General features: G+C 41.8%; 1 protein-coding gene across 3 annotated transcripts in view; it reads right to left on the bottom strand.

The window, feature by feature from the left end:
- The window catches only part of edil3a (EGF-like repeats and discoidin I-like domains 3a), a 93,452-nt gene that overhangs the window by 48,548 nt on the left and 18,619 nt on the right, over positions 1 to 26,285 (bottom strand). Inside the window, exons 2-3 of one of the 3 annotated variants that reach the window (XM_084025630.1) lie at positions 19,230 to 19,253; positions 10,325 to 10,453 (exon numbers count right to left, since the gene is read on the bottom strand). In XM_084025630.1, the coding sequence (XP_083881756.1) occupies positions 10,325 to 10,453; positions 19,230 to 19,253 (153 nt within the window). Of the gene's footprint in view, positions 1 to 10,324; positions 10,454 to 19,229; positions 19,257 to 26,285 lie in introns of all 3 variants that reach the window. The other 2 variants (XM_084025629.1, XM_084025631.1) reach the window with 2 other exon arrangements.

Genomic DNA, 26,285 nt, shown 5'->3' with positions numbered 1-26,285 from the left:
CGCACAAGCTTCACCATTTACTGCAGCTGCAATACACACGCATGCTGCAAATGTTCCAGGCTGGATGTTCTCTAGTGCGGCTCAGAGCTGCATCTTCACATTTATATTAATATATATATATATATGGCCGATCAGCCTTGGATGTTGTGTTTGACAGGTGCCGGTGCAGTGAAATGTGTCCAGTCCACACTAAGACACGATCTGTCTCTCAAAGTTGAGTCAGAGATAGAAGATGGAACATGGAAGTGCCTGTCTCCACTGTCAATCTACGCTGTCAATCTGCCCTTGCATTACCCATGCCACTGATGTGACTATCGCCGCATATAAAATAGGTTTCCTATACAGGCTCTGATGAAGTCCCACAACCAGTTAAAAGAGATAATAATAACTGATGAATTATACGTGTTTTTACAGAGTTAAGTCTCAGCATGGTCCTCTCAGCAAGTAGCCAGACTCAGCATTAGCATTGATTTCATTGATCGTCCACATTGACATTAAACAAATTAGCTCATCTCACATGCAGGTTGGTTGTCACAGTGGTGCATGCTGCATGTTTCAGGGGATCTGACGATGTATGAACCTGCAAATTCAGGATTACGAAAAGTGTTGGAAGACACGCTTTTTGAAGCGGGATTAGCCCTCTGAGAAGTTATTCACAGCGGCACCCCAGAAGCCCTTGAAAAGGTATCTTGGGATGCATTGCAGAGAGGTTTGAGTATCTGTGAAGCAAAACACTCATCATTTTGAAGACATGCAGACCGGGGGGGGTTTCTGTCGAAGCTGTGGATGAGCAGAATGTGAAGAGCCCTCAGCTCAGAGGCAGAATGACTCTTTGAGGTAAGCCTTAAGTGTCATTTTAAGCCTGAATATGAAGCCTCCACTTAAACATCATCGAGGTACTTACTAGAATGTTTAAGACACATTCAAATAGCATGAGATGCAAAAAGAAAAGGGAGGCAGTCCACAGAGCGAGCACTGGCTTGATGTGGGCGAAATGAGGACAACAAAAAGTATTTTTTTTAATAATGACCATAAAGGAAACGTTAAGGGACCACAAATACCGCTAGAGGACATTGTCTGGGAACCATGTCTGCACCGATTCTTTTGCAAAAGGTTTGAGGTGCTGCAGGTGGCGCTACAGGAAAAATCAGAAGATCATGAAAGCTATTAGAATGGATCCTCTAGGTACCTTGGATTGATTTAATAAATGTTAAGGCAATCCATCCAATAATGTCAAAATAATGAATCAGATCATAAATGTCAAACTCATGGTCAGGGGATCATTAGAGTCCGCAAGACTTCCTCTGGGCAGAATGAAAATAAAGATATTTCAGTCTGGAGCATGGCTTCAGCGACTGTTCAAATAAAATACTGTCAAACTGTTACGACATTAAAGACAAGAACACTCCAATGCATGAGACAGAAAGACAAGTAGATGTTGAGGATTTAATAAGTTTAGTTTAAAACACAACTGAAGACACATTTGCATCAAAACCAAATATTCCAAATCATAAAAAGGGGATTTTTGATAAGGGTCAGATTCTGAATAACTTGCACAGTTTAATATTGATGGTGCTGCCATATTAAGATGCTTCAGTGGTTTCAACAGAGAGTCATTTCACACTGATATTATTATTTCATTTCCTTGCTGACCCTCTCTCTGATCTCTCCTTATCTGTGTAGAGGAGATTTCACTATCATCCCAATAATGGAAATTCCCACATCTTTTCTTCCACGCCGAGTCATGCTGACGATTAAACGAGAGGTGGAATAATTATCCATCTCTCTCGACATCTCGGCTGGGCACAAGTCAAAATAATATGTTATGGTTTGCCAACTGCACATTCTCATGATCGTCAACGTTAATTTCAAACGCACTGAACTCAGTCTGTGTTAAAACAACACTAATACTAATTTGACCACACACTGTATGTCCTGAATTAATGCAGCTCTGTGTAGTCAAGCTGAACATTTATCAATGTTTTGCTTTAGCTTAGAGAGCCAGCCAGAAGCCCTTGGCAGGGATGAGTCTAACTCTTTACCACCACCTGGGATTTGGAAATGCGTCTCTATTTATGCTTTGGCAGCCTGCCAAAAGGTTCATACTTACTGCAGAGGCTAGGAGGTGACAGCGAAGCTCAAGTGTCTGAGGGGGGCCTTACACAATTAGAGCCTGGTAAGAGCTCGTTCCCGACAACTCCTCCACAGGAAGCACAAACCAGGTGAATGGGCACTCGGGGACCGGGAACAAGGCAGGGGGAAAAGAAACCCACTAAACTGAACAAATACAGCCACGCTCTTTTGGGGGGTAAATTCTCATCTCATTATTTTCCTGCTGCGTTTCTTCTTGAAACACAAAGTACACATTTCCAAGGCTTTTGTTTCCCGTCATGTTCTCCTTTAATCTCAGCAAATTTGACAGAACGAAGAAGAACCTCTTCTGAAGCGCTTCAGCACATTCAATATTCTTTCAAACGTTCTGGCCTTTCCCTAGAAGACACAGGTCAGACCACTTTATACAGCTTCTGCTACCAGAAGGCCTCCTGTGTAGGTTTTAACAGCAACAACGCATTGTTAAATGCCTGTAATTTTGCTAGCAAAGCACCACCTTGCCCAACAAGAAAGGGCATCTTACTCAAACTATGTTTCTACAGCACTTTTTTTTTATTTGGCAGGTTTTGCAGTACTGAGTGCTTAATGGAGCCATATGGAAAAGGTGATGCATCACTTTTATATCATCCATGATGGGTCAGAGGACTGACGGATGAGGATGTGAGAGCTTGCATGAGGCCACCGCCGACAAGTTCAGGGCCAAGCACAGATGGATCCTGGTAAATAATGTCTGGTGCTATTCTTTGGATTCAATAAAGGGGGAAAAAAGGCAGTTTTGATCTGTCAAGTTCACGGCTCAATCTCAAAGGCTAAATAAAATATCCAGTGGTCAAAGTCGCTGGCACAGAAAAGGTCTCCCTAAACACCTTGAGTCCAGCTCATTTTCCAAAATGGCCTCTGACAGAGGTGAGACAGGGTCAGCTGCTCCATGATGGACAGAAAAGCAGCCAAAGACATTTGAAGCATCTTTGACCGGCTTCCTTCACTTTGTGGATGCATGCATAGCACACACACAAACACACACACACACACACACACCGAAAGAAAACAAAAACACATACAGTATATCGTCTATTGTACAGGCTCCCTGTACATTTTGATCGTTTGTTCACTGGATTAAATCCAAAGTGGCAGAAATTGTACTTCGGTTTTTACCGCCGCCAGGAGACTACTTTGCTGGAAGGAGAGCGTGCGGCGGCTCCAAGAGTCGGGCCGTTGGTTAGCAGAGCTGCAGCAACTGCATCCAGATACGCAACAGTAAGTTTGCTGATGCGGTGGGGAGTCGGGGACGTCTCCCGAGATCACTGCCTGAAGGTCCGTCTCCCCGGAGCTGCCACCCGCTCTCCTCACAGCGATGTAGTCTCCGGGTGTCGAGGAGGACAGAGCCAATATACGACTCCCTTTCTCCTTTCTGCCACTTTGGATTGAATCCAATAAACAAACTATCAAAGCGAACACAGACCATACAGCTCCTGGTAAGTGTCATAATAAACACAACACATACACTACTGTAGAGGATGACGCAACATGTCATAAACCCAACCCTCTCCATGTTAGCAGATGGAGAATTGGCCAAACTAGTCGGAAGCTACATTATCTTGAAATGCCTTGATAGCGCCCCTTTAAGCTTTTTTCAAGTCACCCAATACATCCTTCAAACAGAGGACATCTTGTTTCTACGATGATCATCAGAATAAGTACGAAGGGGAACTATTCATTAAAGACATGCCAAAAACAACATACTAGCTTCATTATTTTCCTGCTCAGATATATTAAAGAAAGCCATGTGCACAAATAAAAGGAGGATCTGACGTCATGTTTTTAAATAGAGTTGTGTTCAAGCTGTTTTACACACTAATGTGTATTTCTTCACACAAATAAAAGTAGAAGCATCAAAGTCAGACCAGATCATGTTTGAACTGCAACCGCCATAGAAAATAGGCACTCTGTTGTTTTCCTGTGACACAAACACTGGCTTTGAAGAAAGAGAGACCAAATGTGCAGTGAGCTAAAACAACGGGACCGCTGGCCCACAAGCATATCCATCTTTCCATTTTGATCTGCAGAATCTCCGCGGAGGCAAAACGAGAGTCTGCATACACACACTCTCATTGGCGTCTGGCAGTTTGGATCTGTGTGATTGTGGTTGCTTCTTTGGATGTTTGGTGAAATGCGGACCCTTCCCCAAGGCTTCTCCACAATCATCCCTTCCTGTAAACGGGGCCTCCTAGTAGCCACAGACTGGGCTTGGGTTGAATCGACTGAATGCGACTGTGTGAGAGGGTGTCTGGAAATGGCCTTGTCCCCCACACGGTGCTGCATCACAGTAATGGAGCAGTAGGGAGAGACTTGAGGCTGCCGCTGCTCACAATAGTTCTGAGGGCACTTCAGGTGGCGGTGCACATTTTTAGATCTGTGATACAACGATGACCTTGGGTAACTTTATCATGTGGATCTGCACTTACAAGATAAACAACTGGAGGTTTTTGGAAGAATTTCACAAACTACGACACTAAGAAATAAAAACACATCAGACACTAAATAAATACACTAAAATAAACACTGATATGTTATTAAGAGAGGACATTCATTTGAAATAATGCAATTCAAACACGTGTAGGTTTTTTACCCTTAGATGAAGAAGAAGATAAGCAGAGAGGTAGACGTTCTTAATTCTGGAATGGGCATAAATCATTATGAGAAAACAAACTGCTGTTAAAAGTTATTCATGCTGATTTATGCATTTAAAAATAAGGTGGTGTGCAGATTAGCATAATTTCAGTAAAACCTCCCAACTCTTGTAACCCAGAGGCTGTTAAAACCAGATTTATACCTAGCAGAACAGGCCACAGGCACTATGACTAAACTGATGCCTGTTTATTTTGAAAATGGGTTAACTTTCTGTGGACAAAATGCTTCTTCTGACTGTTTACCCTGGAAAAGTTTTTCTTTAACAAACTTTCTTTCACTAACTTATAGATGCTCTTAAATCAATCTTAATCCATTTAGCTAAGCCTGCCCCCAAAACTTCTTTTTTTTTTAAAACTCAGAGTGAAAATCTGCCCTAAAACAAAATTCAGCTATACTGCTCATATGATCTAAGACAGTTAGTGGATTTCTGTATATGGACAACTTTCCCCCAGAGCTATAAAGAAAATAGCACCAGCACATTGTGGAGCTCCATCGCTGGGATGGATGCGAGGCTGATATTGTGGATGCAGTGAAATTTGCAACATCATTTGCCGGAAATATGGAGCCACACTATGGACAGCAAACAAATACTCATTTAGAACAAATGTTTGAGATTCAACTATCAGAGGAGCTACTAAAGAACTGATCTTGATAAATGCTCCTAGATATAAATTTAACATTTAATTATTCTTTTTTGGGGTCATTGTTTAAAGCAAGTTAACAAACTGACGGACGTTTCTCTTAGTGACTGATATATCCCTGGTGAGATGATGTTATCAACGGCAAAGAAGGACAAAGAAAGGGCGTTTCCATGCTTTATCATGACCGTTGATTTTATCTGTGCAGCCTCACAGGAAGACAACTGGCTCAATCATGAGGAGAGAGAGCATGAAAGCCAAGCCCACCGTCTCTCTCCAGCCCCTCTGCTGTCCTCTCTCTGTGGCCTCCATGAGAGCTGTGGGAGATTTGTGGGCTAACAAGAGTTCCCTCCTTCCCTCCCTCCCTCCCCCAGCTATCACAACAAACTGAAGATCCGGCACTACAAAGTCACCTCCTGTGAGGCAGTGGCAGGTTTGAGAAGGGCAAGTCATTCCTTGCTTTAAGAAGGGCAGGTAAGCACTGTGTTGGTAACGTGGTGGATGTTGACGAGAGCAGAAGGGATGCTGGGAGAACCTGTCGGACCTCTGCCTCTGCCTTGTCCCTGACAAATAGAGTCTATTTGCAGTCAAATGTTTAACGGTTAAGATGTACATAACCACTGTCCTTCTGATACGCATTCACACTGCCTCGGGCTGCAGCGCCATTGTCTAAGATATCATCCTCACACAGCAAATTGAGCAAAACAAACAGATGCCAGCAGACAATGAGTCAGATCTCTATTTCTCTTGCTCACTATCCATAAAAACCCAAGTGGAGGAGTCCGTCTGGTGAAACATTAAGGAGGAATATGATAAACAAGAAAAGGAGAAATAACTGTAAAACACCTGCAAAGCTCACCTCACAGGTCACCAATGTACTCCTAAATGTGGGGCCAAAGAGGAAGCACAAAGCTAGTCCTTGTGGAGTCTCTTTCTTGTCCTTTGTGCTGGGGGGCCGCCATCAAAAATACTGTCTGATTGTCCTGTGGCAAGAAGCTGTGGAGGCAGCAGGGCTAATACTGCATGATGGCAACTGTCAATACATGATCAAATACTGGGCCACGCTTTAAAAAAAGATCCCACACAACCTACATTTAGTCTCAATCAATGCTGTGCTGCTGGTGTGTTTGAAAAAGAAAGGCAGAGACGCGCATTGATCAAAGGCCGAGACAGAATCGTCTCTATGGACTCGCAGGTCAAGAAAGGATGGAAAGAGATTTAGAAAGTCAACGCCAGTCATCTAAAAGACAATTTAGACAGCTTAGCATTGCTAATTCACCGTTTCTGCATAGACATCCAGCAGCCTGAACACATGAGCTCATCCTGTCTGGAAGCAGTTTGCAGTAAGCTGCACATATGTTCAGAGTCCTGAGTGGGAGCTTAAAGGTATAAGACAAAACCAACATCTTTGAAAGAGAGTAAAGGAGACGAAGCTGCAGAAAATTGTGATCAAGCCTCCCTGCTGAAAGATAAAAGAGGGCAACATGTCTGCATCTGCTCTGCCAACTTTCACAGGCATTATTTAGTTTTACTGCATCAAATTCAATTAAACTGTTGTTTTACTCCACCATGAGGTGGGCTTGTTACACAAGGTTGTTTATGGGGAGAAAGCACATTTCCGTTCAGATATAAAAAAAAAAACCCATCAGTTTATACAATTTATACTTCATTTGTCCTTGATGGGCTGATGTGACCTAAAAATGATCTGAAACCTCACGACGACTGAGGCGATCGGTCCCAATCTCCACACTGTGACAGGTCATTACATTGTTTGGCTACGCACCCAATAGTGCGGCACTTGTTCCTCCTGTCACCACGGAGACGTGGCGCCACACTACTGGAAGATGAAAGACTTTGTGATGATAAGGGCTCTAATGTAAAATCGGTGACATTAACGGGTGGTGGTGTTGGGAAAACTGTTTATGAAAACTACTTTCTAATGTTTTGTCTGTGTATAATTTCAAGAGTCAAAGCATAAATCAATGCTATGGGATACAGACTCTACTCAGCACGGGCGCATTAATAATGCAACGAGTTAAAGACACCTTTGTAGTTTAACATTTGAGCAATATTTTCTCAGACGGAGAGACGACCCTGTGAGATTTAACTGCATATAAAGCGGCTGAGTGAAATCAAACTTATGAAACATTCACTTTAAAGGCTGAAGTGACTGCACACCCTGCCAACACATGCAGCTGTGATTATCTGGCATCTGCCCGTGAGAGTCTCAACACCTCAAGTCGAGTCACTGAAGAGAGTGTTAGAAAAAAAAATTATAATAAAAAAAAGAAGAAGAAAAAAAACCCCAAACCCATCAACAACATTAAGCGCCTACAGTATCTGCCCATCAAAGAAGTCTGAAATAGCTCGTACTTATCCTCGCTGTCCATGTGTGACATCATTGCTGGCTGTGCTCCATAAAACAGGTCTAACAGGCAGGATATGTAGTGCATGTATTTAGGATAACGTTCAAAGGTGTGAAATTGGATTTGGCACTGACGGAGCAAGGAGATAATAAGAGCAACAGTAAAAAGCCGGGGCTGGCCCACATATGTACACAGTATATTATGTTATATCTGTGTGCTATATACAAAGCCAAACACTTATCTAGGCCAGGGCTGATTCAAAACACTGGATTTGAAAGGACATAAGATAAAGGGGAATCCTACAAAATGATTTAATCTTGACTTCCCCTGAATACTGTATGCTGAGTGAAAGGTTTGTTCCTCTAAGGATGTTTGGAAAGGATTCCAAGCATCCTGTTGCAACAGCTGTGAGCCTATTAACGAGAAGACGTAATTCACGTATTGATGAATTCATAGTATCGACAGATGCACTACCAAAAAAGTTGTGTACAAGTTTGAACTGCCAGCAGCAGGGAAATGGGTCCATCATTATCCAAGTCGCTACATATTCATCAAAATGATGCACACATTAAGATTGTTCAGCAGGCGCCTTGTTTTTGTGTTGCTTCTTCCTACAGAATTATCAGTCAGTGTTTTTCTTCTCATTTTTATCCTTTTTAGTAAGCTTGTCATCCATTAAAAGCCAACACCACCATGCCATAACAAAGCCAGCTAAGCTGTCATTCTACAGGAACAATTATGAATACGCCTTTATCATTTAATTGCAGGAATTATCCAGACGGTAGATTTGATTATTAACAAAATCCTCCCTCTCTCGCTCTCTCCCACTCTCTTCCATTCAACTGTAATGAAGGTGAGGGATCTTGGCAGACACAAATGTGTATTCAGCCCAAATCGAATCAGTTTCTCACCACCCTAAAGGCTTAATAGGAAGCATTAACTGAATTATGACATGAATGCTAGCCAGTTGCTCACAATTCTGGCTGAAGACAACCACAATGACAGGCTGCTGTTGATATAGAGACTGGCTCAATTTCCTTTAATTTTTTTGTTTTTGTTTTCATTAAATATGAAAAATGAAATGGTGTTGAAACAAATACAGAATGACTGACACTGACAACACCTTAACCTTGGTGTTATAAATGATGTGAGTAAGTATTACTTAATATCTCTCTTTTCTCTTCCGAAACCAAAAAGCATCCATCTCACCACAGTTTGTACCATGATACATTAAATCCATTACTTAGAAGAACACCTGCAATGAAATGAAGGACAACTGTGCTGCGCAGGCTAATGCAATGCTCAGCCAAGCACACACTCAGGCGGCGCAGCCACAGGACTCGGCCTATATATCAAAATGCAGGATTTAGCCAGGTTTACCACTTACAGATGAGGAGCTGTGTGCTGTTTCCGAATCCTGTCATCTCCCCGGAATACACAAGGTTTTTAAAGCAGCGTATTAATGTTTAGGATTTCATGCTAATCTTGTGTATTTGCACTGCTGGCAAGCTGATGTTGCTACAATCTGATACTTGCAACTCAATTGACACATTCATGATTTTTTTGGTAAGTGGTGCTGAAAGCAATATAACAGAAGCAAGCCTTGACACTGCTATGAAATCTACTTCAAAACTGCTGAGAACAGTAAAAAGTGAGGTGTCAGAAAGGGGGGGGGGGAGCAACCTTTTGAAATATTAAAAGAGCTCACTCTGGCAGCTTCTTGTTGCCATGTTAGCAAATCAAACAGCTCCGTTGTTTGGTGGAGTTTCAGGAGGAAGGATGGGGAGAGCTTTGCAACAGTAGAATCCACAGAAGTTGTTGGGAAAAGCTATGTTGCAGATTTCCTGATGCTTTGCTTTCTTTCCTTGTAAGACGCCTTCACTATCACACACTAGTAAATCACCAATTATATTGTGGTGCAGAGCCAGCAGGGCGCTCGCACAGTTGCAATGACACATCCGTGTGCGTGTCCATGTTTTTGCAGTTCCCGGCGTTGGTCAGACCCACCTTCGCTTGCACCTCACATTTCCGTTAGCGATTACGTCTGTGCCCAGTTTCTGGCCTTTGGAGGCTTACGGGTTCAGAAAGTCTGTTTAAAGATAAAACATAAATTGTTCTAGGCTCGAGAACAATGCCCCTGGTCTGATGTAAAGTATTATCTCCTCGGCAGCAAAAACCTTGTGACACTAACCTTTATTAAGAACAGGCTCGACAAAAGAAAGCCAGTTCAGCATTCCTTTTCTCCACCTAACCCACTATCATTTTGCTGAACTCGTCCTTTCAACAGCGATTTACTTCCTGTCAGCTGTTGGACATTTATTTGCTGCCCAAGGTCATTATTTGTGTTGGAAAAATCTGTGATCTCAAACAGACAGAATCTTACTTCATGGAAAAATGTAAAAGAAGACAGATTTTCCCCAAATCATATTAACGTTCATATTTATTATTTGTATCTTGCGAGCAAAGTGTTTCAAGGCCTTTTAGTCACGGCATTATGGAGAGAGTGGTTCAACTCACTGTGCTGGCAGTGAACTCCACTGAATCCTGGGGGACACTTGCACATGTAGCCGATGAAGGTGTCTCCCCTGTAGGTCTCGCTGATCTCACATGTCCCTCTGTTGTGGCACGGGTTTGGATGGCAAGGGCCTGAGTGGAGAAAAAAGAGCAAAATACTGTTGATATGATCTGTTTTGTGCCAATATTAAAACTGTGTTACAAACATTAGACATTCAGTTAGACATTAATAATGAGCTACATTTTTTTTTTCATTTACTGTGTATACAAGAACACAATGTTCTGATTCACTCTGGTGCAATACACTGTTTTTCAGAGTGTACTTGAATACAATGAGGATTGCCATGCCAACAGACAAATGATATATAAAAAAACAAAACACATTCAACCTTTGATTTAAACCAAACTCAACTAAAAACTTCCCTTTGGACACATTAACAGTGACGTTTGAATGAATAAATGACCCCGAGTTGGACCTTGTGAGACCGTGTACAAGTAAAAAAAAATGTGACAGGCAAAGCCGAGGTTGACAGCAGGGCCGGGGGGGGCTTGCAGTGACTGCTGCTGGTCTCTGTGGTTTGGAGGGCAGCCCAAGGCACAGCAGTCTAAACATCATTGAATATATCCCCTCCAGGCTGGCAGCACTTCGTCCTCACAGCACTAAGTGGAGAGGCAAGCTGCTAGGTAGACAACTGACACCTATATGCACAGAAAAGCATGCAGTGGGTTAACATTGTGCTTTTATGCAAAATTCCAAAGTTAATCAGATAACAGCCAAATAGTTTAGTTTTGGTATTTGCACCCCCAATGTGGCGAATTGTCAATAGTGCACTATTCCACAGAGCAAAACAGTATTTGCTTGAGTGACTGCATATGCTTTTCCTGCTCCGCTGGGCACGAGACACACGCAGGATAATTAATAAGTGACCTTCTGCCTTTGCTGCTTCTATTTATTCATCTTCTGCTGTTTCTTAACAGAAGGTGTAGCACAGTGGACAGTACAGTAACACGGCACACTCAGCTTTGATCTTTACCAGGAGATAAGTTTGCAACTAGAATTGTAAATTAATACATATTCACACATTTCTTTTTTTTTAAGTAAAAAAAAAAAAATCTGTATAAGATTGGTATGTACAACATATGCTGACGGTGTTTATTGGCAGCTTACTGGTGTGAACTCTACAAGACTGAGAAGTAAACAAACAACAAATAAAACAAAAGCATATGTCTTCTACTGCAAAAAAAGAAGTAAACTTTAAAAAAGGTAAATACTGGCCTACTTTGTGAGAGTTTCCATACGTCAGTTCAGCATTACTGACAATCAAAGGGTGCGTATGATGCACCCCGAACAAGAGAAAAGGCTCTCATGCACAAAACATTAATTTGCAAGGGAATTCACACCCGTAGTCACTAAGCACATGAATTCTTGCTGCGTGTGCGCACCCCATTCATCATTACCACTGCTTTTTCTTTCATATTTGGGTGTAGTGCACACTAGGGTAGCCTTGCAGCCGCTAGTGACTTCATGCTTACGGGAATTGGCAAACAAAAGGAATTCAATAAAAACAAAAACACAGCTGCTAATGATTAATACCTCAGTTGGAGCACATTCTGCTCTTTGAGTGTGTGTTGTTGTTTCTTTCAATTTATTCTCCTCATGATTTTTATCTCCTTGGGACCAATGGTGATAAGCACAGCTTTGAATTAAAGTCATCACGACCAAACCTATATGGAGCCGCAATATATTACTTAATTGGCAGCGCCCACAACACGGTGTCACATTACGGCCATCAGAAATACTCCTTGGTCTAACCTGCAGCGTGGGGCCAAATGTAAATGACGAGGCCTTGACGCAGGGTTATTGGTTTCATAACTCAAGGGCCTGCCAATAGCTGTCTCATCTTTTAAACATCGCGTTGTACGGCTGCCCCGAGTGCTGTCAAAACTTTGCGGTTTGAGATTGGATGGGAAAACTTTAATAGTCTACCGTTGGATGTTAATGCAAAAGTTCAGTTTAAAAAAAACAACCTTGTGAGAAATAAGTCGTGTGATAACTTGTGGTCGGTCTGAAACTTTGAAAAGTTTGCTGAGAGAAGAACGTGCAGAAGCAACACAAATTTGTCTCCATGAGCCATTAAGCTTCCCGTCTCTTACTTTTGTAGTCTTTCTAGTCATATCTGAGGGTTAACGGGCAAACAGTGCTTCGGCAGGTCTATTATTTTATATTAAGTGATAAGCATCTCAAATGAGAGGCCATAAAATTGACGATGTCAAGTAAACGGCTGCAGCTTTGGATTGTATATATAATTATCATCATCTCCTCAGCCATTACAGACCTGCCCTGACTCAGAAAATGTACAAATAAACACCACTGGCAAGCTTATTATTGTTCTCTGGTTGGAATTAGACGGCCTCTGGATATGAATCACAAACCAGTTAATCCTATCGAAGTCATGCCATTTCAAAGGCAGGACCTGTATCAGTAATAATGAGCCCGGTGGCTAATCAGTGTAACAGAGGGACGTATAATAGCTTTCACAAAGGCCCTGCTCTCTGGGGGAGGGGGTTGGGGGGGTGACAGGTTTCAGGGCTGTTCTGACGTGATGATCTATGGTCGCACCAAGGCGTCCTGACATCCTCTCTAATGGAGAGCATATAAAGCAGAAAAAAAGCTCAGACTGAGGCCGACAGTGAGAAATGGAAGAGATGCAGAGAGTGTGATCTGGGTGACAGCTGCTTTTGAATCTGAAATTGTATTTTTTTTAAGATATAAAAAGCTTGAAAAGATTACAAAAATCTATATTTTAACAAAGGTTGATTCACTGGTTGTGTGATTTATGGAGCTGGATGACAATTCTAAACCAAGAATAGAAGGTGGGAGAAACACTGTATAGTTTTATACCATCTGTGTTGAAAAAAGCTGGCATCTGATGGACTGCAACAACATTGTGAGTCAGGATCATGAGCACACACTCGGAAAATAAACAATCCAATCAGCATATTAGATGAAAAACAGTTCTGCTGAGATAATGCAGGCTAACCTTGTCAATAGGAAAAAAACACATCTTATTGCTTTCGCTAAAATCATGTCCTCGGTGCTTTGAGATATGGAAACCTCTTAAGACTGACTGTAAAAATAAACAAACATTTATGAATGTGTGGACTAAAAAGGCTGGTTCTTACTTCCTGACAAGATGAAATGTACACCATAGATTCTAGGCTTCCAGCTAACAGCGACACTTGTTTCCATTCATGTATTTCCATTTAAGAACGGCTTAATTAAGTGGTATTTCATGCTTTAAAGATACTAAAATTCACTGCAACAACTGAACATTTTCAGTAAAGCATGAATGCATAGGGGACTGACGTTCATGATGGAAGAGGCAAAAGGTGAGAGCGCACAAAACCGGAGATCACATCACATCTGAGAATAATAAAAACAAGCAACTTTTCCAGTAAAGGCAGGGAGGCGGACATTGTATGTCATCTGAGGAGATGTCGTCAGGCTGTCAGCAGTCACTCTCAGGTTGTGTGACGCATGTCTGGAGGAGACGCTGGCAGCCTTCTTGTGTGAATGTCAGCTGCTGCTCCGCTATAAAAACAAACGCTCGCTCTGTGATTGATGCGAGCCCGTGTTGCGGCCAGCAGGAGCACTGTGATTTCTTCTCTAGCTTTCAAAGAGAGTCCAATCCATCAGCTGTGAGAACCTGACCAATGGTTAAACACAGGAAAGCATGCTTTGTTTCCCTGCACATCAATCACACGGCCCTCACATTTTCAGGGTTAAAGCTACATATATGTGCTCCTACATCTCAGCTGACGGCTGTCACAAACAACCTTTCTTCAAATGCACAAACTAATTTTAGACTGCACCTTATAACCTCTCCCTATAAACATGATGTTGTTTACAACAATAAATGAAGCCAGGAGGTATAAAGACTTACTTTATTTCACAATACTGATATAGTTGACTATTAAATATGACAATGAATATTGAAATGCAGGGGAAAACAAAGAAGTCTTGCGGCTGCTACCTCTGTGGTGGGTGGGGTCATGAGGAGTTCAGAGTGAGCATCACTCACTGTTTGGTTCCAGGCATGGATTCTCCACCTGCCCCATCAATGTTAAATATCATCCCTTAACCCCACATTTTGTATAATTTAATAATTCCATGCAACCAATCATAAAAACTTCAAAGTAATATGCTTTGCTATTATATGCGATTGGTGGGTTTCTTGTCTGATCAGCTTTCCATAAGCGCCGGTCAAACAGCTGACTACCAGGTGTGTCTTACGATGAGTTTAAGTAGGGAGTGATAAATCTGCAGTCGGAGTAGTCCTGCATCAGAGCACAGAGCCGTTACGCACGACTCTTCACTGTGTTTACCTTCATTAAATCTCCTAACGACACCTGGCTGCTACGCTAGAGCATAAAAACCTCTACACACATCACACTGGCTGGCGATTACTCAATATTATGCCTTTTTTTAATGAAGGAGACACTAGGACCCATAATAGCCTCTTTCCCAACTTCATTTTTAGCAGAGGTATATCACATCCTTAAAACACGCTGAACTAAATACACCGTTCCGTAACATTAATTCATAGATATGTGACCATGTACGAATTGAGAGATATAGAATTATTGCTCTCTGTTTCACCAAATTAATTAATGTATTATTGTACCGGTAAATACCTGATGGGAGCTCCATCTGTCTCTGCGGCGATGTGTGTCATTGTCGTGATGCTCTGAACCAACCAGACATATCCGGAGGTAGATTACCGCTTTAGCGAGCCGTCGTTATCACGTTTAACTGTGATTGGCACAGCTGTTCCAGAGCCACGAGACCAGAGATGTGTCTGGCTGACAGAGTATTCAGGTGTGGAGTTTATAAATAGAGGCGCAAAAAGGGAGAGTGTAACCCAAAACTATTAATAGCTTTTCATATAGTGTGGGCTAAAACACAATTTTCCTTTACACTAATTCACAACTGTGCATGTTTACTAGCAGGTTGGCAAATGTGTTGAAATGTGTAAGAATTGATATCAGTGTATATGATGGAATAGAAGCATGAAAATGTGCCAGAGGAAACACATTTGGGCTTTTACTGGCTGACTACTCCTCCTTGTGGAAAGCCACTTGATTACTGTTCTCAGCCCGCCTGCACTCGCTGGGGTGTAGCTCTAGATGAAAACACAAAACTGTTGTAACTTACAGCTAACCCTCATATAACACTGGGCATTGGTGGCAATCCAGCATCTCTTACTGCGGCCCCATTGGAAGCAGTGTAGAGTCGGGGCTGCCGTTGCTTGATGCAGATTCCTGCAGTAAAGTGGGTCAGTTTGTGGGGCCAGCTGACCGTTTACAGCAGCAGTGGAGGACTCTAATACTCCCGTTAAACCCAAAGAAGCATCTGCACTCGTCATGGCCGTGCTCAACCAAGAGACACGCCCCCCATCACACCCACTACCGCCATTGAAAAACCTTCACTCCAGAGACATTCACTAGATAATTTAACTGGCTGACTGCAAAACGACTGACTGCAGCTCTGAATTCATACACTATCCATAGTAGAGTTATCAAGCCGTCCCATCAGCCACCTTGTTAACCTTTTATGGAATCTTTAAAAAACCACACATTCTACCTGCCTCATGAGATTTACATTTACATGGAAGCTCTTCGGCTCCGAATGTGCAGCCAGCCACATCACAGAGAAATCTGACATGGCCTAATTGTGTCAAATCTATTTCAACCCCAGCCTCTCTCTGTATGATGGCTTCACTGGTTCACAGGCTCATGGTCACTGCTCCCATCCTTCACCTCGACTGATGAAAGTTGGCACCGCACCACCAATATTACATCAGTGCTCTCAGCGTGAGCTGCCCCACGTTCCTGCTTTTAGTGCAGCCCTTGGCCTCCTGTTCTCCCGTGTCCTTGCCACTTTGCCGTTTCAGATCATCAGCGTTTGACAATGTCAGACAAATGCACGCGGAGTCGAAAGAAGTACGATTCTCACGGAAACCAAATGGCTTGTAATATGTCAAATGGATGTCCAAATGGAGAGGTCACGCTGAAGATCACCACCGTTGTAGGAAGATGAGGAGAAAGGCAGACGTGGAGGTTTGTCTCGTCGGAGACTAAATGCCATGAAAATGTCAGAGTGGCGTCCCCGCCTCCTGAAGGTTTCCTCTAAAAAGGCATTTTCTGATTCTAATGTTTGTGAACAATGCCAAATTGTATATGGCAGCAGAACGTAGCTGTAACCTAATTTCATTTTAAAACTATCAGACGGAGGCTGGCTCCATCCTGTTCAATAGAGGACTACTGTTTTCTTTATCCACTTAACCTTTATGCTCAGTTATGCCTCTGGAGGTCTCAGTGACCTGATGCAACCACGAGCTTGTGCATTAATAGTATTAGTTGTGATGTTATCTGTATTTGCGGACGGTGCATGGAAACCGGAGGCGATCCCTCGTGGATCCCTCTCGAGGAGCCGCACCCTGAATACCACAGAGACACAGTCTCTGTACACAGTACATGATCTCTCTCTTCCTTTATGTCTTTTATTGTCATACAGACAGAAATTCATTTTATACTGAAGACATTGTCTTGCACATGATGCGGTCGTTTGCTGGCGCTGGAAGCCACGGAAAACATTTGAGCATGTGTCGATCTGAGAGGACAGATGTTGAAGAGGAACATTTTTCTTAATGTGGATGTTTGAGTGTCTGCTGACACATAATGAAGATGCCCATTAAAATCATTTCCTGTTCATAAAAAGGGACGGGGAAAAAAGTGCAAATTATTTTCAGATGCTCATTTAACACATTAACTTGCCAGTTCAAATGTAACAAAATATATTAAAAAAAATCAAATTGGTAATTATGTCACAAAGTAATATGCAACATTAAAATCACAGTCTCCCATTTGCCATAAAACTCAATAAAAAGGTGAGTGAGGAGGCCGAGTGTTTACTACATCGATTATTGTTATTTCTCTGTGGGATGTTTTGCAGCAAAAAAAGGGGAAAAGACACAGTGAAGGTCCTCATTTCTATTTTCGTTGTTATTAAGACGTTTCCATTTAGTGTGGTATTTGAAACAGATGAACAGAGTGGAAGTAAAGAAAGAATCCAACCTCGTAGCTAAAACGCAGCCAATTTCTTCAGGTTATTATTCCATTGGGGCGGAGGACAAAATGAAATCCAGAATTCTCTCATATTTAGCGCACTAAGCAGAATTCCTCTCTCTCATCCTCAGACTTCGATTTAATAGGAGCTTCAGATGGCGGGCAGATAGTGGGCCAGTGTTCACAGACTGCACTAAAATACAATCAGCATGATGGCATTGACGCAGAGACAGAGACGCTCACAGGAGCTGAAGGAATACGGCCAAACGTGCTAAAGATCGTCCTCTTTAAGTTTGCAGACACAAGGCCGTGGATGTGTGGATTTAAAATACGAGGGCTGTGAAATAGCAGCTGATATGCTAATTTCTTCAAACCTGTCACTAGTAATTTGGCCTTCCACATCGCCCCGTCCTATTTTCTCTCCAAGTCCAGTTCCAGGTCAGTGGTCACAAGTCGCACATAATTCGGGTCACTTTCAGATCTGATCATTATTTCTTGTGCTATTTGCTGCATTCTTCTCTGTCAACTGAACTGTGTACTGTACATAAGAAGAAAAAAAAACGGTTAGGAAAGAGTTTATAAAAATATTTACTACAGTTATTCCAACAGTAGCGTTTATTTATGCCGATAATTCAATAAAAGTAGAGGCGACATGTTTTTGTTATGTGCTCTCTTTCTGTCATAAAGAGGAATTATGTGTTCTGACTTATGTGAAATAGTTGACATTAAAATGAGCATTTCAGTCATTTACTTTTGTGTCAAATTAAACAAATGTCTTGTAATATTCTATTTTCTTTTAATTGAAAGTGTGTATTCAGATTATGGATATCGGTGTGTTCATGTCTTCTCTAAATACATCATCCTTGTTTTAACCCGTTTGATCCCAAACAAAGCAGCAGATATTAATATTGATGAAAGAAACGTAGATGCTGAGGGTACACTTAGAAGTAGGAAGTTTGTATTCAGACGCGGTACTTCCTCAGGATGTGAAGTGACATTTTAATTACATCACTGATGAAGATAAATCAGGTTCTTGTTTACTGTTGTCCTCTGTGGTCTTGCTTTTGTAATAAAACTTGTCACACTAGTTCTTTCAATAATGAGAAGCACTTCTAATGAATACCAAATATAGTCTCGGAGGAAGATGTTATTAAAAAGAAGTTTCTGTATGAGAATTCACAGATATTTGCTCCTTATTATAAACACTAAGATAAACACTTTATAGCACATTATAAACACTAAGAGCAGCACAAAATGCTCCTCAGATAATGGATCCAATGCACTGCACAGTCAGACTGATGCTAATGGAACGCATTTAAAAATGCATTGCATTGTACTTGAGATAAAAAAAAAAGACATTTTGAGATCGTTGGAATTGCTGTATATTAATGCTACTCTTAAGTTAATGGATTGTAAAGTAAGGAGTGATTTTCAAAAGCAGCCCAAGAAATTCAAGAAAATGCTCAGGTATTCAAAAAGGCAATCAAGATGAAGCAATCACAGGCCTGAAAACAATCTCATAGCCGCACCAGACAAAGACGAGCTATTTGGCACGAGGCGCGCTATTAGAGAAGGTTTGAATAGTCCCGCCTTATGAACTGAACTACCAAAACGATATATTAATGAGTGCTGCTAACCGGGCACGATCACTGAGCTCATACAGGAACCAGTCAATGGTAGGAAAGGGGGCTTCGCCAAGATTTAGAAAGTGAAAGGGCTCTCTCTCTCACACACACACCCACACACAGAAATCATGTTACCAAGCATAAAAATGTCCCACCTGCTGAAGTTGGTTCCTCACCATCTGCTGCTGTTGAGACACAGAGGAGGGAGAGAAGGAGGAGGGGGAGAAAGAAAAAGAGCTTTATCCACTATGCCACCTTGTATTCAGTGCTTCTGCTGCATACAAACACTGCCAATTCAACTACATGGTATCTACGTGAAGTAACACTTCACGTGCAATCCAAGGGATCTGCATAAAGCCAGACACACCTGCTACCTGTAGGGTCCAACATCCTGCCAAGACAACTGTGAAGCGGCACTGTGTCACCGCCCATCCCCCATTCATACACTTCTACAACGCTGCGTCCTGATCGGTGGCCTTTGACTAATATGTGCTCATCATTCTGGACCAGTGTAGGATTAGCCCCTGTGACATACATACGTGTTTACTGCATCCCTGGCCCCTAAGCCCCCAGTCCCGCTCCACGGCTGAGATTTGGCCTGTCTGCCATCGTGACTAACCCTCCCATCTCCATCACTTAAAATTGCTTCCAAAAATGTGCCTGATAGCTGGACACAGCTACACAGGCAAAGGATGGAGGGCTTCAGATGCATGGGATCCATTTTGGCGGGGAAGATCAGAGATATGTTACAGGATGAACCGATTTCCCTTGGCTGGGTTTGCTGGATGGATGGATAAATAAATGTATTGGGATTTGGTGCTCTGGTATATATCAGTGGCTAATGATACTGCCTACCAATGAGCATGCTACCTTAATTAAAGTATGATTCAATGTCATGTACATGTTTTCATCCGCAGCGTTGCATACTAATGAGGTATTAGCATATGGAGAGGGTTAATGCCACATAGATCATGAGGCAGACGGGGATACAGTTATGGAAGCCAGTATTTCATGTAGCTGTAAATGCATTCAAATGCATCTTAGAGAACTAATCAAGTCTCATTTCAAATCATAACACAGAGTCGCATGCAGAGAGATTTTTCTCCTCTCCACAAACCAAACATCACTGCTCCGCCAGTCCGCATTCCCTGTGGTGTGTTTGGATGTGGAAATAAAATCACTTCACAAAGTGCTCTCAGAGGGTTATTAAAAACTTTTATATTGCCAATCTAATTTAATGCAGTACCTTATTTCTGGGGGGTCGGCATGCACTGTATCTACTGAACGTTGAGCAAGACAAGCTGAGCTGACTGTTGTGACAAACAAAGGACACCGCTGGAACAAATTATTTCAACTCAGACAGCAGCCGTGAATTCCTCAGCAGCTGCGAACCCAAAAGGGGAAAACGGACTCACTGAGACATCACTGTGAAAAACAGACAGAATTAAAGAGTGACCGCAGCATTTAACACTTCTTTAACTGGGAGACAAAGCTAGAATTGAAGTCACGAGGAGCCAAAGTCAAGCACTTTCCCAACCTCTCATCTGTCTGGCAGCAGATGCTCCCCTTTGTGTTTTCCTTCGCACACGGGCCAATGTAATCCCAACACCGAGCACATTCCACGCTTCACTAACCGCGGTTTCCTTTCTGCCATTTCTTCCCCTCTTACCGTAGGGGTCAAGACACACACATGCAGGTCCACAGACACATATTGTAAAGTATGAACACACAATTACTTTAACAAAGCACGAGGAAAAACACGCCTTCGAGTGCAGACGGCCATTCACTCCCACACACAAACATTCACTCCCACACACACATGCCGAGAAGACGTATACAAAGGATGGTTTCGTTTGTGTGTGTTGTGTGCGGATGTGGTGAATCATAGGATTGCCTGAAAATACTCTGCGATGGTTGTACCCCACACTGAGCTGGCGAATGTAAGCCTCCAGTTGTTGGTGCTCCCGAAAAGATGAGTCGAAACTCCCCATGAGTTGCATCACAAGAGTTATTTTCAATGGAATCCCGCATCCTGCCTTTAGCACCCGAGATGATTGTGATTGGTTTAAAGGAACACCCCCCCCCCCCACATACCAGAATGATAATGTGTGGAGCCAGACATCCCTGTAGTGCTGACACTCCACTGTGGAGATAGGTCTGACAACGCGAGACTAATTGTTGTCTGACAAGAGAAAATGTACTTCCCATTTAATGAAGAAGATGAGGAGAATGTTGGCCTCATGCTTAAATGGTGAAACAGCACAGTTGTCACCTGTGAATGCCACGATGACACACACACTGCAGACACGACTTCACATCATCTAAGTGTGACGTACAGGAAAATCAGGGCCACTAACCTCGATGAGACTCTTTAATGGACAAATGTTTACACCTTCTGTATGATGTACTTTCCTCTCTGAGAAGCAAAGGCAGAGATAATGTAGAAGAAGCTCTTAAGGAGGAAGTCAGGACAGGTCGTTGGGTTAACAAGGTATGTGATTGGCTTATGTGAGCATGATGGCAATACAGTCAATATTGATTTTTCTTGACCGTGATGTTTTTTTCCTCATCTTAACCAATAACTACTATTATCCAGGTCTTATATAGAGCAACATAACTAGGAGAGAAGGAACATAAAGACAGTTATATTCATTTCCTGGCAACACATGCCTTTATTTGAGCTTCGGCATGTTTCTGCTCATAAAATCCGGCAAATATACATCTTTCAATTTCCCTTCCCATAAAGGTGGTCATTAAAGCAAAACAAGCATATTTCCCACAGCAGAAGGGCTATAAACAGATCTATAGTGATTCTTAAAACAATCATGATTTACCACTCGGGTGTGCTCGCTCCATACTGTATCTCAAAAAGCACTGTGATATAAACACTGAGCCCTCAGTTCAGTTTGATGTCTATCATCAAAAAGTGGTGAAAATCAAACCCGTCCACACATTTGAGCTGTAAGCATACAAACATATCATTTTCTCCATCGTTTAGGAAGAAAACTATTCAACCTACAAATGAGTTTATAAAACCAACTCAACGTGTTAGAAGATTATTTTTCTTACAGTAGTGCACATGTGCCAAGACTGTAAGACAATATTTACTATAATATCATTAAGATAGATTGACGGACAGATCAATACATATATATTATTCCATTTTGTACAACCGCTGCTGTACTTATACATTTGTAAAACATGGAGGGTTCTGGAGATGACTCATTTAAATAGTCCCTCCTCCTTCCCAGGAGAAGGTCCTCTCTGTTGCATGATGAGCCGCCATCATGGGACATATTAGTTTAATCTGACTGACAGCCGGGAGGCAGTAATAACTATCCATAATCTAAATGGCAACCAGCCAGCCAGCCTGTCCAGCATCGGGCTGCTGTGACCTCAAGGTGTTCCTTGGAGATAGATTGGGCGCTGCACAGGACGAAACCAGTAGAAAACCCATGCAAAACACACATATATAGGAGGAGGGTACGTATGCATGTATGACAACACACATGTCGAGGTGTTCACCTGTATAGATGTCACTCCTTTCATTCATCATTAGCAGCAGTTTTGACACGTGTGTGGCTGACTGACCATGCCCTTCAACAGCAATGACCGATTTAACACGTGCACACACACATACACACACACACACACGGTGCAAATTACATGAAATCAAAAACACAATATAGCCTGCATTTTAAAAACAAATAGATTGACCAATAGCATCTGAACTGCTTTTGTTCCCTAATACTGATGTTTTGCATCTGCAGTGGGGTTGTTTCCTGGCATTAACCTCTGGGTCTGAGAAGAGAAGCCAACGTTGAAATGCTTTAAACATGCATTCGTGCTAATGGCCATCAGGGGGAAACTCCTCCTGGTTGCAAAAAGAAGTCTGATGGTATAGAAGTCTGAGAGAAAATGACCCTACTACTCATTTGATTAATTACCTAAACGCATGGATGCACACATAAGTTTATGGCCTCAATGGCTAGCTTCAAGTCTTCTTTAATACATCATGATGTCCATTTAGTAAATGATGATCCCATTTAGAGTGAAATAGACGATAAAGCAGGGTATGCTCCAGGGCTGGGCTACCTTGTGATTGACAGGTCACTACCACGCCGTTGTCTGGTCTGAGAGCTGCCAATATTTTTACTCCTTCACAGTTCATCATAGTTTATTAGAACATGTTTGGTTAAAAAAACTATAACTAAGCTCTTCCCTCTCATGTCAATTCTGGTTGTATAAAAAAAAAAAAAAAACAAGATAAAAAGAAAGAACAAGATGTCAACAACCAAAATGTCAAACTGGAGGCTGCAAAACTAAAGAGTGCCGGGTTAGAAGTGAAATCTGTCTTAACATAAACACCTCCATTTATTCAAGGTGGTTCAGCACATATTTGCTTAAGTAGTTTCTAATATTCTTAATCTAATTATATCTTAATTCTAATATTTTTAATTTCATTAAAATAATAACATGGGCTTCAATACATTTGCATTATCAATGATTTTGAGATTTATAGAGTCGATAGTCGATATAATATATTTGTATTAGGTGGGTCACACTAGCTGTATATAAACTATTGGTACAAAGCAAAAAAAGTGAACAACACTTTTATTTTCTTGTTAAAGGACATTCAAAATAAAGTCCGTCATCTGGTCTGTGGTTGTGTTCAGTTGTATTTTCTTTAATGCAGTCATCTTAAATTCCAAGAAGCAAAAGCACTACTTAAATCTGTGACAGCTGTGAGATTCCTAGCACATAATGTCGGTGTAAGTGATTTTACAGGCAGAAAATCTAGACAGCGAGTGTCTTCTTCTCTCTCAATATCACTTGAGGCGACAAAAAGGTTTGATAGCACACTTGTTACCTGACTAAAACACCTGTATGACTGGGAGGCTGACGATGAGGTGCAGTAGGTAGTTTGAACATTGGGAGGAGCAAAGTGAGCATCGTTTAGGTAAAATACAATTCATGCATATGTGAGATTTAAGTCTGGGTAATGCAAAATTAATCGTTTCCGATCTTGTCACGCCACAGAAAAATGTGTTATTAAGCACCAAAACAAATGTGAATTTAAAAAATTGGCAGGTATGTAAATTAGGCTCCAAATGCATGAAAATGAGCTATATTCCTATAGCCCTGAAACAATGGGGGTGTTTCTGCTGAAGGCTCTAATGATGTACATTTACAGTACATCATATTGGCCATTTCACTGCTGCAGGCTACTTTTGCAGAATGAGCTCTATGGGCAGAGAATGGGCACCAGAGGCTCCGGCTAACTTACACTTACACTGTAGCTTTATGCTAACTTGAATGGGGATAAAATGATTCAATCATATGTTCTTCTAGACTTTCCAAATGTTATTGAACCATTGAATTGAGTCATTTTGTCGGGATTGTGTTATTCAAAAGCATGGTTCCACCATTTAATAGCTGCAAAACTACAGCACCGGAGTAGTCCAGGCTATGGCAGGGCGGGACACGGTCCATCAGCCCACAGATGCCAAAACATCCTAAATTCAAAAATGGTGAATGGTCCAACTCCATAACTCTGTCCTATATAAATCAGTGTTTTCAGGGATTGTTTCCTAAAATGTACAATATGTACAAAATCTGATTCTACCTCACACAGACTTTAACATTGTGAGAGAGAAAATGTGTCTAATTTAAAGAAAATCATAGTCCATTGGATGAAAATTGATGGTTTATACATTTAGATTGTTTCGAGTGGGAGGAGGATGCATGAAACATTTTCTGCACTTTTTCCAGTGATGTTTCCTTAGCATTAGCTAACCCCACAACCCCGTAAGGCATCATAATAAAGATGGAAATGTTGTTTTGATATATACACATTGGTCTAGGTGAGAGGTCAACATAATGATCGCAATAATTGCAATTATGATAGCAATCCATAAAAATGATGTGGGAGTCAGCGAAGTCGTTGTGTTTGATGCCACTGACCCGTGGGATGTTTTGCATAATGGAAAGCCAGTGGAGGACCTTTGTTTCCATGTTATGCTTATTACAATAACAAGCTTTTTTGAGTGTTACATATTTTATGAGTTGTTTTTGCCTCGACTTTACATATGAAGATTGTACTAAAAGTCAAATCACTCATGGTTAAGATCTAATGTGCTAACATGGTCCAAGTTAGCAGGTTATACTGTAACTGCTACACCTCTTTGTATTGGTTATATTGCCAAACATTAGTGATTAGCTGGGATGGAACAACTGAAAACCCCAACCATGATGGCCAGGCAGCATTCGGAGTGAGATCTGACACGATGGCTCTATAAAGCTTATCACTCTTACCTTCACGGCCAGTCGGCCCTCGACAAAGTCAAAAACAATCGGGGTAATGGATCGTATACCCATTTAGCAGTGTAGCATTAAGAGTGACAGTCAGCTGTCACTGCTAATGCTGTCGGTCCAGACACCACTAGCTGGGCCTGACAAATCCTGTTTGCGCCTGTCAAGTGTTTCATGTTATGAATCTCAAGTAGTAAAACTTTTGTTGGACTTTTCATGTTTCTCCCCTGCGTGTGGCAGTGAACAAACCCGTTTAATTTGCCACAGGACTGCGTTTAATTACTGCATGACTCAAGTCGCTGCTTAAAAGGTTCCATGTGTTTTCAGCCATAAATGAGCTGCATTATCACAATCAACTTGCCAGGCAGCGGCAGAATAAGACTGACATAAATTGTTACATACGCGTTGAAGTGCTAATTCTAGGTAAGAGTGTATTAATGTAACAATATAGCATATTAATGTTAGTGACACAATTTAGCAAACCAGCATTTACACTCACACTTAGTTTTAATGGCACTCACATTAATTGATCAGCATATTTGGAAAAGCAGACCGGGCTGGTGGCGGGGGTGTTTTGTTTGTTTGTTTGTTTGTTAACAGACCTCAGTCCAACTGGAAAGAAACTGTCAGAATATGTATCATCTCATTTTCGCTTTTTCTGACAGAAAAGAAAAAGTCTAAAGTGGTCCACCACAAATGAGGATTTAGTTAGCTTTGCTGTGGCACAATCTGTGCACATGTGCTGCATTAGCACTACAGATATCACCTTTCCTTGTACCCCCACCCACACACACACACATACTCACACACACACACACACACACACACACGCTGACTCTCCGCACACCAGCAGATGCTCATTGCACATCTATCTCCCACATAACATCACCCTTAAAAGT

The sequence above is a fragment of the Eutrigla gurnardus genome, assembly GCF_963514095.1.
Source record: "Eutrigla gurnardus genome assembly, chromosome: 13".
Lineage (NCBI taxonomy): Eukaryota > Metazoa > Chordata > Actinopteri > Perciformes > Triglidae > Eutrigla > Eutrigla gurnardus.
Note: the sequence above shows the minus strand (reverse complement) of the source record. Positions and strands in the feature narration are given on the sequence as shown.